Raw genomic sequence first — 15,344 nt, 5'->3', positions numbered from 1 at the left:
GAGACAACACGATAATTATTATTTGATTAGGCAGTTTCAGGGCCTCCTCGTAGACTACCGTGGAACGAAGCGGAACGCCAAAGTTGGATATGCTTCGTTCTTTATCTTGGCTTGCGATGATCGATGAGAATCATCCAATTGGCGTGTGACGTCACGAGGGTAAAATTTTCCCGCTCAATTTTGCGGTAAAAGTTTTTGCTAGTTTGGCGGAAATTTTTTTCTGCTAAAATTAGAGGAAAAATTTTACCCGTGTGGCGTCACGTGACGTCACACCTAAAATTTCAGTATAGGTGTCATGTGACGTCACACGTCAATTCAGCGGGAAAATTTCCCGACTAAATTTAGCGGGAAATGTAGCAAAATATTTACGCTAAGTGGGATGGGAACAGGAGAGGAGGATGGGAGGGTACGGAGGGGGAGCAGCTGGCATACCCTCCCCCTCGTACCCTTCCTCCCTCCTCCTCAAGAGGTGCACTCCAATTCGGCATTACAGAGAATTGTAAACGTCAATTTTTTGAACGTGTCTTTATTAAGGGGTATCGAAGCCGAGTGGGCTAGCGCCCACCTGATCGGAGTACATGGAGAGAAAGCTCGCGCTGGAGAAGGAGAACCCAGTGATCCTGAGCTCAATCCCCAGCCCTGCCCGAAGAACACACTTCCAACGAAGTGAGTTCGGGGAGCACACTACACTCGCTCCGGTAGACCAAGTGTGTAATCTCGATAGCAGTGTTCAAGGAGTTAAAATAATAGAAGAAATTAACGCTGCGTAAAATTAGTATTATTTTGATAGGAGTAATATTAGAGGCGCACTTGTTTCCTGTTGGCAGGAAAGTAGTGCATTGTAGAAAAACAAGCGGCTAATCTAGTTTCCAGCCTTGGCCCCTGCGCGACGGCCAACGACGGCCAGGAGGCACCTGCACGACTCCACCAGGAATCTGAAAGTGGCAGGAGAGACGCGAAAGGCTTGCTTGAAGTAGAACTCGCCCAAATGGGGCAAGATGTCTTCGAACCACTGCTCGTTCCTCTGGAAAGTCCACCGCTGTCGACTGATCACGGGTAGGTTGTCGGTCATGAGAGCGGCTATGGTGAAGGCATTGGCCTGCAGCTGCTGATCGATGTCACTTGAAATTCTTGTTTGTGTGTCGGCATCCAGGTCCAGCTGCCTCTTATCCGAAAGGCGTTGGGCTCTCACGGAGAAAAAAATGCCCCAACCATGCGCTTCCACTGTCCAACATCGTGGATATCGCCCTCCAGCTCGTCCTCCACACACTCCATGATGTTTCATTGTGTCGAGTGGCGAGTGGCCGAGTGGGCTCGCGCACACCAGCTCAGAGCACGCGGAGCGAAAGCTCGCGCTGCAGAACCCAGGAATCCTGGGTTCAATCCCTACTTCTGCTCGTTTCGATCTTTAAGAAACTCCGTTTCACCTTATGTTGTACCGCAGACAAGGCTAGATGTGCGAGCTCATAGCGTTGAGAGCTACTCTTAACGCACGAGAACTTGTGCCGCCTTGATGTGCCCTAGAGCAAGGAGCTCGCGCTTGTAGCCTTTTCTGCGGCATATCATAAAGTGAAACAGAGTATCGTACCGGCGTGCGGACGTGTATCAATGGCTTGTAATGGCTGATCGTAATGATCAAATTAGATTAAAATTTGGATTAAAACTCGTGACTTAGCGCAACAATGTGTGGTAACGTGTTTCTAATAAGACGACGAAGTTATTTATGAAACAATCCGTATGCACTGTAATATGTTGCGTGCCCATTACTTACCCATCGTTATTGCCATCATTTTGGAGTGCCACTAAGTTTTCCCGTGTAGCACCACCACACTTGGGGTGTGTTTCGACGGGTTGAAGTGCACTCGCTTGTAGTGACACTAAACTAGCCCGTCTGACAGGGGTATTACATTGCTACCGGCGGTGCCTGAGTCCAGGCAGCGACTCCCTGTGCGCCGCCTCTGATGCGCCTTATCAAGGCGGCGCACGCGATGTGCGCGTGGCTGGCGTGACGTCGCCGCCACGCGGGAAAAGTTCGGCACCCTTGCCTCGCAGACGGGCAACTGGGCTGGGGAGCCGTCAGGGTGCCCACACTTCCCCCCCCCCCCCCCCCCCCCCCTCAAGCTTCGTCCGGCATGTTGATGACCGAGACGTCGTGGGCGTCAGGGGGTGGATGGCGCTGCTGGGCGGACCGGCGTTGCAAGTCCGACCGGCGCCTGCTGAACGAGCGCGATGGCCCGTTGGAGGTCGCGCTCGTGAATTGGTCGACGCGTGCGATGCGTAAGAGCAGCGGCTCGGTCAGCTTTCAGGGGTTTTCAACGCCTGATGGATGTTGTACTTGGGAACTCGGAGTACGAATTTGCCATGGCATACATGGATGACGTGGTTGTTTTTTTTTTTAGAACTATTGAGGAGCATGTCGAGTTACCTTCGCATTGTACTTGAGCGAATGCGTAATGCTGGGCTCACGATTCATCCCGGAAAAGTTCAGTTGGCCGCGCCCAAGATTAACCTCTTTGGATTCGTTGTGGATAACGGCACGCTCCGCCCCAACGAAGATAAGTTGCACGCGCTAACGGAATACCCAAGCCCACATGACGTAAAGAGCCTACAAAGATACCTCGGAACCAGACAACCGGTAAGCCAGTTGTCTGTTTGCCGCAGTCGCTCATACATGGCGGTAGCTCTCCGGAATGTTGTGTCGACATTTATTTGCTAGCAGACTCGATCCTGGGGAAACTAACTCTTAACAGCTCCGCTGTAAAAAGTTTTGTCACGATGCTTAGCCGTTACCACATAACGAGAGACAGCTTGAATACGATAGCCAAAGACATGCACGTAAATATTCCAAAATTGGATACACAATCTGAAAAAAAAGTATGTAGGACAAAATAATCATGACTTTTTTATTTTCATAGGTGTGGTGGCATGGCTTCACTGGAGGAAGGGGACCATGGGAAAGAAAAGCTCACATTCGATCATGTACTCCTGTCGAGCAAGCGAACTCCCATAGAGAGAGAAACGTACTCCGGGCCAGCGTGTCGCGACCCGGTTTGACCTAGTTCTGTGCGGAGATGGGGTCCCAACGTTCAGCTTTTTTGTCCCAATGGCCGGCACACTCCCAAAGGAGGAGAACAGTTGGACTGACACCGGCAGTGCATAGTGCACGCGACAGGTGCACCGGACTCCGATCCTTCCAATAGCGCTTGATCAAGTGGGCAGCCCTCCTGTAATCTGTAGCCATGGCAGCGTTTCCCGAAGGGAAACGTGTGTGGCGTTTACCAGGGGTCATGCTAACGCAGACCCGAAGGATCCACCAATGGATCTTTTGTCATTTTCCCGGCTTCTGTCGCACGCCGACCCGCGTCAGGTTTCCGTTTCTTGCGGCGCACCTCGGCCAGCCGAGCTAGGCGCTGCTTCAGGTCCTCTGTCTCGTTCGCCCGCCTTGCACGCTTAGCAGCGGCATCCGCTGCCTGACGCTGCTGCAAGTTCACAATCGCCCCAGCATCCGCGCGCTGATTGGCTTCCACCCCGTGACGTCACATCCTTCTCGCCTTTGGCCTTCGCTATTCTCCTCCTCTCTAAGCGGTGCGCTCCCCTTTCCACTGTTTTGTCCGCAGACGCACGCCGTCAGCTTTTCCCTGTCACGTGGGTACTAATGCTAACGCATCAATTCGGTTTACAAAATTATCCAGAGGCGTCGGCTTGCCCGCGCAGCGCTAGGAAAGTCGATCATAGTGATTTACGACGTAATTGACACTGTCGATACAAATCACTCAAATTCTGACGTGTGACGGCGGTCATTACGTGAGCCGGTGAGACGATCATGCTCAGTGTAATATGGCATATATGATTTTTTGGCGTAAAACGTTTTAAAAAATAATTCTGTGCTGTGTTCGTCTATATGCCAGGAAGTTAGTCAGTTCCAAAGGTCATCTGGTGTGACTATGTTGAATTAACCTGAGACGGGGGTAGAGAAGAAACATCAAAACGTGGAAGGGAAAGAAAATAGACAGGACGACGTTCTCTTCCACGTTTTGATGTTTCTTCTCTACCCCAGTCTCAGGTTAATTCAACATAGTTAATATTCACCAGCTCGCCTGCACCCTTGCGATTTTTTCTATCATCTGGTGTGTCTGCTGTAGATTAGAAGTTTATCCAGTGCTGTTCTACTGCTAGCTTGGCGTCTAAAACGTGCATCACGCAGAAATAGTGATGCAATACCGCATGCCGGTGCAAGGATCATCCAGATCGAAACGGGCGGGTGTGGGGATTGATAATTGAACCCTGAAGCCTTGGTTCCGCAGCGCTAGTTTTTGCTCCGTGCGCTCCGAGCGGCGGTGCGTTAAACGATCGCCCACCGATCCCCTTAAAACATTTTGCGGAAACCGTCATTCGCTAAGTCTCCTCCATAGATGGCAGTTTATTATGGACCGATTGCGTTAAGGAGCTCGTGTCCCAGAAAATCCGGCGTCAGCGTTGGTGGGACCGACAAATCGCGATTGGGGTATAGGGTCATGACGTCACAGCCAGGTGTGACGTCACGCATGTGACGTCACGCCACATGATCTCGCGCGGGAATTTCAAACAACCCACAACGCTCTTCCGTGGCGCCACGGGAAGTCACACGTGACACGTGACGCTACCTACCAGGCCACGCCCACACATTTGCACTACTTGGGAACGAGCGCGGGTTTATATGAAAAGGCCACTCCTGAAGGCGAAGCTTAAACGTCCTCCAAAATTTTCCATTTAATTTTTTTTTTCTGAAAGCACCTATGTTTATTGATGTTTTTCCGGGTAATATCAAAACCCGGGAAGCCCCAGTCTTGTCCGGGCCTTCAGCGGGACACCGAAACTCACCCCACCCGATGGCGTGGTAGAGCTTGAAGGGGGCGTCCTGCCGGAAGATGCAGATGGTGATCCTGGAGTGGAGAAGCAGCCCTTCGACGAACATCCAGTTGATGGACGCCATGGCCGCGTACATCTTCAGGGACAGGATGCTCTTGCAGAGGGGAGGCTGTCAGAAAGAATAACGCGAATCCTTCACGTCGGAACTCCCCTTCTTACCCCAAGTTGCATTCCGAAATCTGCGGTAAAACTGCTAGTATATCATGAAAAAAAAACAAAAAAAAAAACAGGGCAGAGTCTGTATGAGGCGCGTTTATTTCCTGTCTGGGGACCACCCTAGCTGTCACGCCATGGCCATGCAAAAACTGTCTGCAGGATTTGTTCGAAGTGTAGACATGTATGAAGAAAACGTGCTGGAGACGCGTCCGCCCAGAATTTTTTCATTATTTCTGCAGGGAACGCCATGTCTTTTGTTGAATGTGCCAGTAGCGTGACTGCGCTTTTAACCTTGACTATGCGAAACGCAAGTTCGTCTGCTCCTTCGCAAGGGTTGTGGTGACGTCAGAATGCCGAGCTCTGATTGGTTCTGAATAAAGGATAGTGGGTAGACACGAAGGCAGCTTGCTTTGAGGTCTACCCACTATCCTGCCATCAGAGACAATCGGAGCTCGTCGTCTTTCTGACGTCACCGCAACTCCTGCACATGAAGCAGACGACTTGCTGTCCGCATGGGATTCAGTCGTTCCGCGTAATCGGATACAAAGACATAAAGGTTTCTCAAGAATAAATGGCTCCTTAAAACAGGTCCCGTGTAGTCATTTTTATTGTTCCTTTTAAGATACTACGTACACACATAATAAATAAAAAAAAAGAGACCCGCTGCATATATGGGTACAGGATATCTGATAAGAAAGCGCAGACACCGAAACAAACCCCCGCGAAGGGAAAGTCGGTCTACGCTAAAGCTCGCTCGCACACCTGTAATCGAGTACGACCGAGAGAGACGAGACCGGTTTTTAAGCCTCTTGCAACGTCTTAGGACCGGCTGCGATGCTGCGGAGCTGGTCCTATCACGGCGTAAGAGGCAATTAAAACCGGTCTTGTCTCTCTCCGTCCTACTCGGTTGCAAGTGTGTGAACTGCGCATAAGGCTTGTGGGTCGGTGGAAGGCCTCACGTCTCAAACCTCGTGAGAACACGGCCGGAGTGCCACGAGCAAAACAAAAGCATATCGGTAGCTGACGAGCGACAACCCCCTATACTCAAGCAAAGTGTTTCTATACACTATACAAGAGTCCTCACTGCTTTTCTGAGTTTGCCACCAGATTATGAGGAATCGTAGGCTCAGAAGAGATTCAAATCCCGAAGCGTAGCTCCCTTTTTTTAACTGTTTTAGAAATCGAAAAGTAATGGGTATTGTGGGGACTACAAGCCTAGTAAAAGCCCAGACAAAGTGTGTCCGGTCTTATTTTTTGAAAAGGGGGAAGTGGCAGGGGGCGGGGGGTGAGTGTCAAGGGAACAAAACCAAGCATCTGAAACCCGGGAACGACAATGATATATTCGGAAGCACCGGACACAAATCCCGAATTGCACCGAAGGACGTACCTGCGAGTGTGTATGTACCTCCGGATTTCCGGATACATTATTCATTGCCATTTTTCGTTCCTCCCGTTTCCTTCTTAAAACAAGACAAGCGGAGAACTGGAACCCTGGGACCGCTTCTTCGGGTATTCAGCGGGAGCCTCTAAGCGCCTGTTTGAACGCGTTTTCCTCGCTTTGAAAAACTACACGGCGCACCTGGAGTGCAAAAAATGGCGTTTGAGATTGTCCGTGAAGACTCAAAAACGTATTTTGAATATACACGCGGCTTCAAGCACGACGCGCCCCGTCTGAATGTTTGCGACAGCGTTTTGAGTCTGACTGCTCATACAACACAGAAAAGACAAGGTGTTCCCAGCAAAACATGATGACATGATATCTGCAAACACGCCTCGAGCATATTTCGCAGCATGTTTGCATCATGCTACCAACATGTCTGCGCAAAATGTTTGTATGGCCAATGTGACAGAAGTGTCACACATGAAGGAGAAACGCCTCAGACAGTGTTTGCATACTGTGCTTTGTATGATGTTAAAATAGAGTGGCAGCGGCATAACAAAAAAAAAGAAAAAGGACAGGTACATGTCAAGATTATGGTTTGTATAAAACGCAATTCCAGGTCACAGAAGAATTTCAATAAGGTGGTCCGAATAAAATAAAATACATGAGAAAAAATATATAGCTAGCAAACAAACGAAGACAGAGAATAGGACAATAAACAAGACAAGCGCTGACTCTCAACTAAATAAAAACAAAAAACAGACAGCAACAACAATCAACTCAGTCATGGCCAATCGTCACATGACCAAAAAAGCTACCTCCTTGCTATGCAGATTGGCTGCAGCTTGGCTGATACAATGATCTTCCTTTCGTGTTTTTATGGAGCACGTCTCTAGTAGGGTAGGGTGTCTCGCAATCTGCATAGCAAAGAGATAGCTCATTTGGGCTTGTGATGATTGGCCATGTCTGAGATCATTGTTGTTGCACTGTTTTGTTCATTTAATGTTTAGTTAGCCAGCGCTTGTCGTTTCTTTCTTTAGGAACTAAAAAAACATACGTAGAAATGAGACATACAAAGGAGACCCTCTATATGTACTTTGCGCGCTGTTCACCTTTTTTTAGTGACTACCAAACCAACTTGCATAGATTGCCACCTTGGTGTAGACGCTTGTTCAAACAACTCGGAAAGGTACCTACTTCTCGCGAGCAAAGAATTGCGGACAACGTTTCCCTATGGAATCTAGGGACGTGTAGGGAAAGAACGGGGACTCACTATTTGTACAAAGGGCGACGGTGCGTCGGAGTGCAGCACCACAGGTAGGGAGAGCACCACGAGCATGACGGCGTGCACCATTAGTGCCAGCACCAGGTTTTGGTGCACCCGGGTGCGGGAGCACTGCAGCGACCTGTCACACGATCGGATACTCAATTAACCGAAAGACTCTCCCCCATCCAGCCTGTGATTTTCGGTGACTGGTCGACAGTGGAACTAATTGTTTTCAACACGTCAATGAGGTCCAAGGTTTCAATATTTTGTTCAATCTGTGAAGCATCAACAACTTGTTTTTTAAAGAACCGTTCTGCGCACGTCAAGGCCCTCTTCACAGAGCGGCAAACACTCAAACTACGACTAGTGTGTAGTAGGAAGTTGCACTACCTCTCCTGCGCCAGAAAATTAAGCTCCACAGTTCCCGGATGGAGGATTCAAAGTTGCCATACCCTACTCCAAAACAGGAGGAAAGGTAAACTAATTAGACCACTCGGTTACGCCAGAAGCTGTGCCGCTCAAAAGGCCTGCATAAATTTTGCAAGCAAATTCTTTTATATGGACTAATTTCGTTACTACTAAAATTTCATTTCATGCAATCTTTCCCGGGACTACCATTGCGCGCTGCCTCTGCAGTACACAGACGTTATTTCTTTCCTACGAATTTCAAATTTCGCTTTTTCTCTGCGAGAAGAATAGCAATTTTGGGATTCGCAAAGACGCAAGCGGATTGGACTGTCAAGGCCGAATCCGGCTTTGTCCCGCGGAGCTAGTGAATGGTGCAACCTGCCGCCCGAATGAAACGGATCCGTCTTATGGTTCATCCGTGTATCCATTCGACCCCACCGGACGGGCTGTGCGCACCCTCTGCCTGGTGTCGCCTTCGTGTGAAAAAGGTTAATTGAACGCGAGTTTCTTCCAAACAATGACGCAGCACTTCCGCCCAATATCTGCCTCGCGATTGATCGAGGAAGATGACTTGAAGAAACAGATCTACAGGCCCAGTGTTAGGTAAGCACGGAGCTCTGTGGAAAACAAGCTGAACAAATGACCCATCATCGTTCGATCCCCAGCAATAAATTCAATAACACGAGCACGAGCTGCAGAACTCCGTTCAAGGCACCCAAGTAACTAGATCCTGAAAGGAGCACCAAGCACACCATACGGACGCCATTTTGTTTCATGGAACAAACAGTTTCTTTTTGTCCCTTCATTGTGGGTGAGACAATCCAAATTCCCGGTGACAGATTGCTTTATAAAGACATTTCTTCTATACCAAGATTTTGTTATCCACAGAACGTCGAAACAAGCGTACATCTTCGCACCCCCACCACATACAGAGTCGGTACTTGGGGTCATTGAAACACACAAGATTAACAATTATAGTAAGAGATCTAGGGAGAGGAGCCCGGTTGATAAGTTGATTACATACATATTGCCGAAGACGCTTACAGTGAAGAGAAACGCTTTCACTACGATGACGGTCGATAGCGATCTTGGCACGACAGGTTTTAAATGACCCTTTCGAAGCTTCGAAGATTGGAAAAGACCGAAATGACGACTGCCATAGAAACAAAGACAGATCAGAAAATCGCCTTGCAAGGTTTCGGTCGTCTGTATGTTACTATCTGTTCAGTGTGTCCGGGTAGCAAGTATACACTATAAAATAAGTCTGTGCGTCTACTTTCACGCACAACACTCGGAGAGCCAATCAGCGCAGCTTACGCAGGCAGCTCAGCGAATGACGATGCCGAAACATCTGTTTAGACCAAAAAACGCAGACTGAGTTGTGACATTAGGCAATGCAAGCGTGACGTTTTGCATTGCCTAATCTCACAACTCAGACTGCGTTTTTTTAAAGTGTATGGAAGGCACTGGCGCTACTTTCCCAGAATCCAGTTATTTTACGAGGCGCCATTTTCCTGCCTAAATCTATAATCTAAAACCACACTCTTGTGGGGTCTTCCATGACGCATCAATAATAGTTGTAACTTCTAAATTGCTTTTAGAGTTCAGCTCAGAGGCGCCCATTCCCGCATATAGCGCGGCGTCGGCGTCGATGTCGGCGTAACCGTGCGCGTTGCATTATCGGGCCCCCACCGTACCCTCCTCATCCTCTCTGGCCGACCATAAAAAGAAAAAGAAAATATATACAAATATTTCTCTCTCAAATTTGTTACAATGGTATATCTCAGAATAAGATACCTCAAGAGCTGCGCTCTAATTTCGCAGCCTAAACGTCTGTTTAGGCTGCGAAATTCGCAGCCTAATACAGCCTAAATGTCTGTATTTTTTTCAAATGAAATTCAAAATGCTGACGTCGGATTAAAACGGCTAAAAGGGACTACGCACCTGAAGTAACAAAAGATGAACATCGTAGCGAATAGAAAGATGAGTGACAGGAGCGAGAACAGAAGTAGGATGTAGCTGACCGCTAGAGACACCACCGACGACATCTCTTGGGGCTGCAGCAAAAGGGGAGGAAGCGTTCCATATGCCCGAGGCCGGTCACAATGCACGACTACATATACAACCTACTACGAGCCCGAGCGTGTACACACACAGACCGTATACTTGTCTATACCCCTTAACAAATAAAGCAGCACGGGCGTGACGTGCCTTCGGTATCATCGCATTACTCGGCAGCGAATGAGGTTGAGGTATTAGTTGATAGGAACGCCAAAGGACGAATCACGAAGAAGTAGCGCGAACCTCTTAAATCATTCCCTGCGTTAGTCTCAGGGACAATGAGGTCAATGACTAAAAATGAGGCTTTCGTACTTTTCTGGCTCTGCCTGCGTGATTGCTTGTTTTACGTTATATATATATATATATATATATTACCAGAAAACGAAATCCTTCTGTAATCTTCACTAATCATCCCGCGACGTTCACCACGTTCCTCAATTCGGACAGATCTAAAAATAACTAAAAAAAAGGCAATGTGTGAATTGATTAGTTTGTTCAACGTATTTCATGACTCGTGCTCTTATACGTGGTTATCGACGAATGGAACAGTCTCATTCGCTGCGCAACTGTAATGATATGCTCGGAACTCGCCAAGCCGTGATTTTCTTGAGCTGTCCGCGAATGTATGTGCTTCACACTCATAGCAGCCCAACGATCCAAACATGCACCTCTTCGAAAAAGACCTTTGCAAAAAATCGCCTTCTGCGCGATGCCATCTTTTGTCTGCTGGGCTATGAAACACTTTTTGAGCATGCGCTGTAGCATTGCTATACAATATATAAGACGCTGGGCATCCGTCCACAGCTTAGTGACTCGGCATTTTTCGCCCGGGTAATAAGCGCTGAAAAGGTGAAGCGCAAGTTCGTCTGCTACTTGCCTTGGGGTTGCTATGATGTCAGAACGCCGAGCTCTTATCGGCTGATTGAAAGAAATAGTGGGTAGACCTCAAGGCATCTAGCATTGAGGTGTACCCACTATTCTTTCAATCAAGCCAATCAGAGCTCGCCGTCGTTCTGACGTCACCGCAACTCCTGCGCAAGTAGCAGACGACGTGCTCTCCGTATAGAAAGTATTCACTGGCGGCCATAGCTGTGTGCGCGAATGCTGAGCGCGTGCTGATGGCGAGCTTCCACAGTTCTTTTGCAACGTGCATTCCGCACCATCAAGAGTGCCGGTCTTGGCAGCCTATTGATGGGAGCTCGTTCTGAGCAGGCGCTCTAAAGAGCACCCACAAATATGGCGTCCAGTGAATACTCCCTATAGAATACGCCGCGTATGTGTGCGACTAGACTCGCGTGACGAGGGAAAAAATACCAATATCCCGGCATTCTTGCCCTTATTTTGACCTTGAACCTCAAAAAGCTCCTTTCGTCACCTGGTTATTGATGAGGCCGAGGCATTCGGTGTAGTTGGTCCAGTTCCCCCAAAGCCAGTTTCCCTCGGGTCCGCACACTCTGTAGGCATACAACCCTGTAAGAAAAAAAAAAAAAAGGAAAAAATCGAATGACTAAACCTGGGTGAGTTGGCGTGTATTTGTATTAAAAAAGCTACATGAGAACGGCGTCGTGTTGTTGAAGCACAAAGACGAACCGCTTCATAAAGGTAGTCGAAGCACGCAGAATAACGAAAGGGGGAACCAACGTGCGCGTGTGGGGCTTCCTTGACATTATCAAATAGTGAGGTCAAATTCTTAGATCTAGGGGTGACGTGTTGGCATTTATCACCGAGTTACTTATTGCGGAGGCGCTATCCGATCCTGGTATGCTTCATTTTCGCTTAAAGAAAAGCTAAAAAAGTCCCTAAATTGAAAAAAACAACAAGAAACCTAAACTTTTGATGTAGGCACCCTAAAGTGAACTCTTGTATTGAATTTACTTTCGATCTTATTAGTAGGAGTGTCCTAATCACCATTTTAAATTTCGACGCTGCCCGCCTGCTGCTGCGCGTCGAGCGCAGGAGAGCGCCAAAACGGAGGGAAAAACTAGCGAAATTGACGTCATCGGAGGGGTCAGATGAGCCTTGCTCGTCACTGAGCTGGCGCGACAATTCCGAAGATTCATGAAGTCGCGACGCTTTGGGCAGATAGCGGGCGGCAGAGAGGCTCGCGGCATAGCCCGCGATATATTATGTTCGAAGTTTTCAATATAAATGCGGTTTAGCTTTGCTTCCGCCCAAGTGCGATAACTGAATTCACGGGACAAGGAGCGAAGTCCGCTCCTCACTCAGATTTAAAAAAAAAAATGTTTCATTTTCCCCTTAAGTCCAGATGCAGTCGACGCTATGCGCTAATAAGACCAATGGACCAATGAAGCACCGTCAAAAGCGCAAGTCTCTCCTGTTTATAATTTGGTTAAACAATGATTTAGAACCAACGAGGTAGAGGGGCTCGGAGCGATAAACTGGTATCCCGTTCACCAGGAAAATGTAATCCCCACTTCGCTGATGGTTGTACAATCTTGACCACTAGACACGTGACCTTACTCAACCGCGCGGCTTTTACGCAAAGTTGAGCCACGATTTGTGTTGAGATCGCTGTTAAAAAAGCATGAATCACTATTTTTTTCAATACTGTTAGCCCCAGGGATGAAAATCTAGCTCCGATAAAAATCCAAAATGTAGCACAGCGGCCGCCGGCATCTTGCGAAGGCATTGCGAAGCTGCCCTAATTTTTGTCGTAAAAGCACATTTTGGACTTAAAACGAAAGAAACGCAACTTATCTCGTCGGTGCTGTTATTAAATATGAATGAGCAATTATTTATGCGCGGTACTTCGCTAAAATCTAGACGTAAAACTATAAGGTCACGTGTCTAGTAGGTCAAAGATGTGCAACATGGCGGCGGCCGATGGGGGGTCACTTTGACCTGCCAGTTTATCGCTCTAAGGCCCTCTACCTCGTTGTAGGGAACATACACAGAAACAAGACGAACAAGACGAACACCACGATGGTGCGCTTTTCACGTTGTTTGATTTGTCCCATCAGCTCGTAGCGTCGGCTTCGTCTGGACTTCGGGTGAAATGAAGTATGAGGTGTAATAAAAAGTTCAGGGATTGATTTTTGTAGCGTAAAAAGAGAAGGCAGCACAGTGATGCGCGCGCAGCAGTTGAAGCAAGGGACCTTCGTGTTTCGTTATCGAAGACGTGAGCGATCATAAGCGTCGCCGTGATCAGCGTTCCACGATTGGCCGAATGCTGACTATGACCTCAGCAAAAGATTTCTCATCGACGGAAATAACAGTAATGGTAAGAACGTCAATTTTCACGGTGTTGGCAATGTTGGTTTCAGAGTGCAAGAATTTCAAGCTTCTACCAGGCTCATTCCAAACACCATCGAACTTGTTGTTCGAAAAGGAAATGACGTCACGAGAGGGAACCATAGGAGGGCGCCAACTACACGTCTCGCCGCCAATACCAAAGGGCGTTGCTCCGTGAGCACTTGCAGCTGTGCTACACGAGTTTTTGTGCCCATGGGTACGGCACAATGGCGATTTCACAATAGACTACAAACCAGAGCGGGAACGAACATTAATTTTGCGTCAAAGTCGGCGGATATAAAACAGAGACATTCGAAATGATTCAGCAGGGTCGTGTCGAAAATCAGTGAATTTTGCGAAGTGTTTTAGGTGGCACCCACGCTTCAGGAACGGCACAACATTGCTGCAAGACGAACAGCAGTATATGACGACCTAATCCGACTTCTCTTTGACTTCAGTGACGTTATTCCATTCTTGAGGCGCGAGAGCCATTCAAAACACCTCGCACACCTCGCTGTTTTTTGACATAAGACTTTTAAATAATTTCAGAGGTCTCTCTTTTAGATTTGCCGCGTTTGAGCTAAAATTGATGTTCGCTCTTGATTTGGTTTCCAGTCTATGGAGAGATCTCTATTATGCTCGTGCATGCGGTCCCAAAACTTTGCGTAGCGCAGCTGCAAGTGTTCACAGAGCGGCGCCTTTAACATAATGACGCAGGACGGTCCCTCTCTTCGACTGCTGCGCGCGCATTTCTGTGCTGCCCTCTCTTTTTACGTCACAAAATCAGCCCACGAACGTTTTGATTACACCTGGTATAGTCGACGTTCACTCCGGAAGGTTTCTCGCTTCGTACGCTTTCGGTCGAGCTGTTTCAATATGAAAGGATTCAGGCCCGCACTATCCTGCAATGTTAAGCATGATGCGCTCGAGGCAATCACGTTATTAGCCATGTTTACCCTCCTGGAGTGGGGGCAGACATTGCAGTGCGGCTTGAAAGGCGAAAACATCACGAAATGCTAAAAAGAAAACGCCAGAAAATCAATGTTTGCGACAGCATTATTTTGACAAACATCTTCGGAAGGAAACCTCGTCCTCGGGTGATGAATAAGTAAATCTCCTTAGCTTCCGGCGGTGTGGGAGTAGAGCTGCTGACAGGGTAAGTAGCCGTAAATAAATACGCTTTTGTTTTTAGTAGCATCACTATCCTCCCTCTCACATTAATTCCAACCGCAGCAAACGCCGCGACCAAACGGAGTACATCAAACAGTGCCAAAAGTGTATCATCATGGCGCTCGCCCTCTTCGTGCCATGCGACCGCGGGCCAACCGAATCACGCCCAGCAAATACACCGTGACCCCGCGATTTTTGACGCGATGGAGTTAAGGAGCTCGCGTCGCAGAAAAGCCGATGTCGGTGGCGTGACGGCAAAATCCCGATTGGTCGAGAGGGTCAATACGTCTCAGCCGCGTGACCTCGCGCGGGAATTTCAGACATTCCACAATGCTCACGTGAAACGCGTGGAATGAAAGTGATTAAACAAAAACATCACATGTCATGCTAATTAAAAGTGCCAAATGTCTCAAAGTTATTTCACTTTATGAAGACAATATTCTGCCTTACAGAAAAATTGGAAGGATTATAGGCGGGATTCGAACCCGCGACCCTTTGGTTGCGAAGCCAAAGAGGCTACAGACTACACTAAAAAAAAAAAAAAAAAAAGCCCGTGTGTCTACTTTCCTGCACAACACTTGGAGAGCCAATCGCCGCAACTTACGGAAGCAGCTCAGCGAATGACGATGCCGAAACATATGTTTACAGCAAAAAACGCACTTTGAGTTGTGACATTAAGCAATGCAAAACGCCACTCTATAGCGTTGATAAATGTCACAACTTAGACTGCTTTTTTTGGTC

At 48.0% G+C, this 15,344-nt stretch overlaps 1 protein-coding gene across 1 annotated transcript in view; it reads right to left on the bottom strand.

Annotated features, from left to right (window-relative positions):
* Positions 1-15,344, bottom strand: part of LOC120842316 (corticotropin-releasing factor receptor 1-like) — a 177,943-nt gene that overhangs the window by 19,805 nt on the left and 142,794 nt on the right. Inside the window, exons 3-6 of the mRNA XM_040213379.1 lie at positions 11,557-11,651; positions 10,065-10,177; positions 7,719-7,851; positions 4,861-5,017 (exon numbers count right to left, since the gene is read on the bottom strand). Of these exons, the coding sequence (XP_040069313.1) occupies positions 4,861-5,017; positions 7,719-7,851; positions 10,065-10,177; positions 11,557-11,651 (498 nt within the window). The remainder of the gene's footprint in view (positions 1-4,860; positions 5,018-7,718; positions 7,852-10,064; positions 10,178-11,556; positions 11,652-15,344) is intronic.

The sequence above is a fragment of the Ixodes scapularis genome, unplaced genomic scaffold, assembly GCF_016920785.2.
Source record: "Ixodes scapularis isolate PalLabHiFi unplaced genomic scaffold, ASM1692078v2 PGA_scaffold13__105_contigs__length_92229423, whole genome shotgun sequence".
Classification (NCBI taxonomy): Eukaryota; Metazoa; Arthropoda; class Arachnida; order Ixodida; family Ixodidae; genus Ixodes; species Ixodes scapularis.
Note: the sequence above shows the minus strand (reverse complement) of the source record. Positions and strands in the feature narration are given on the sequence as shown.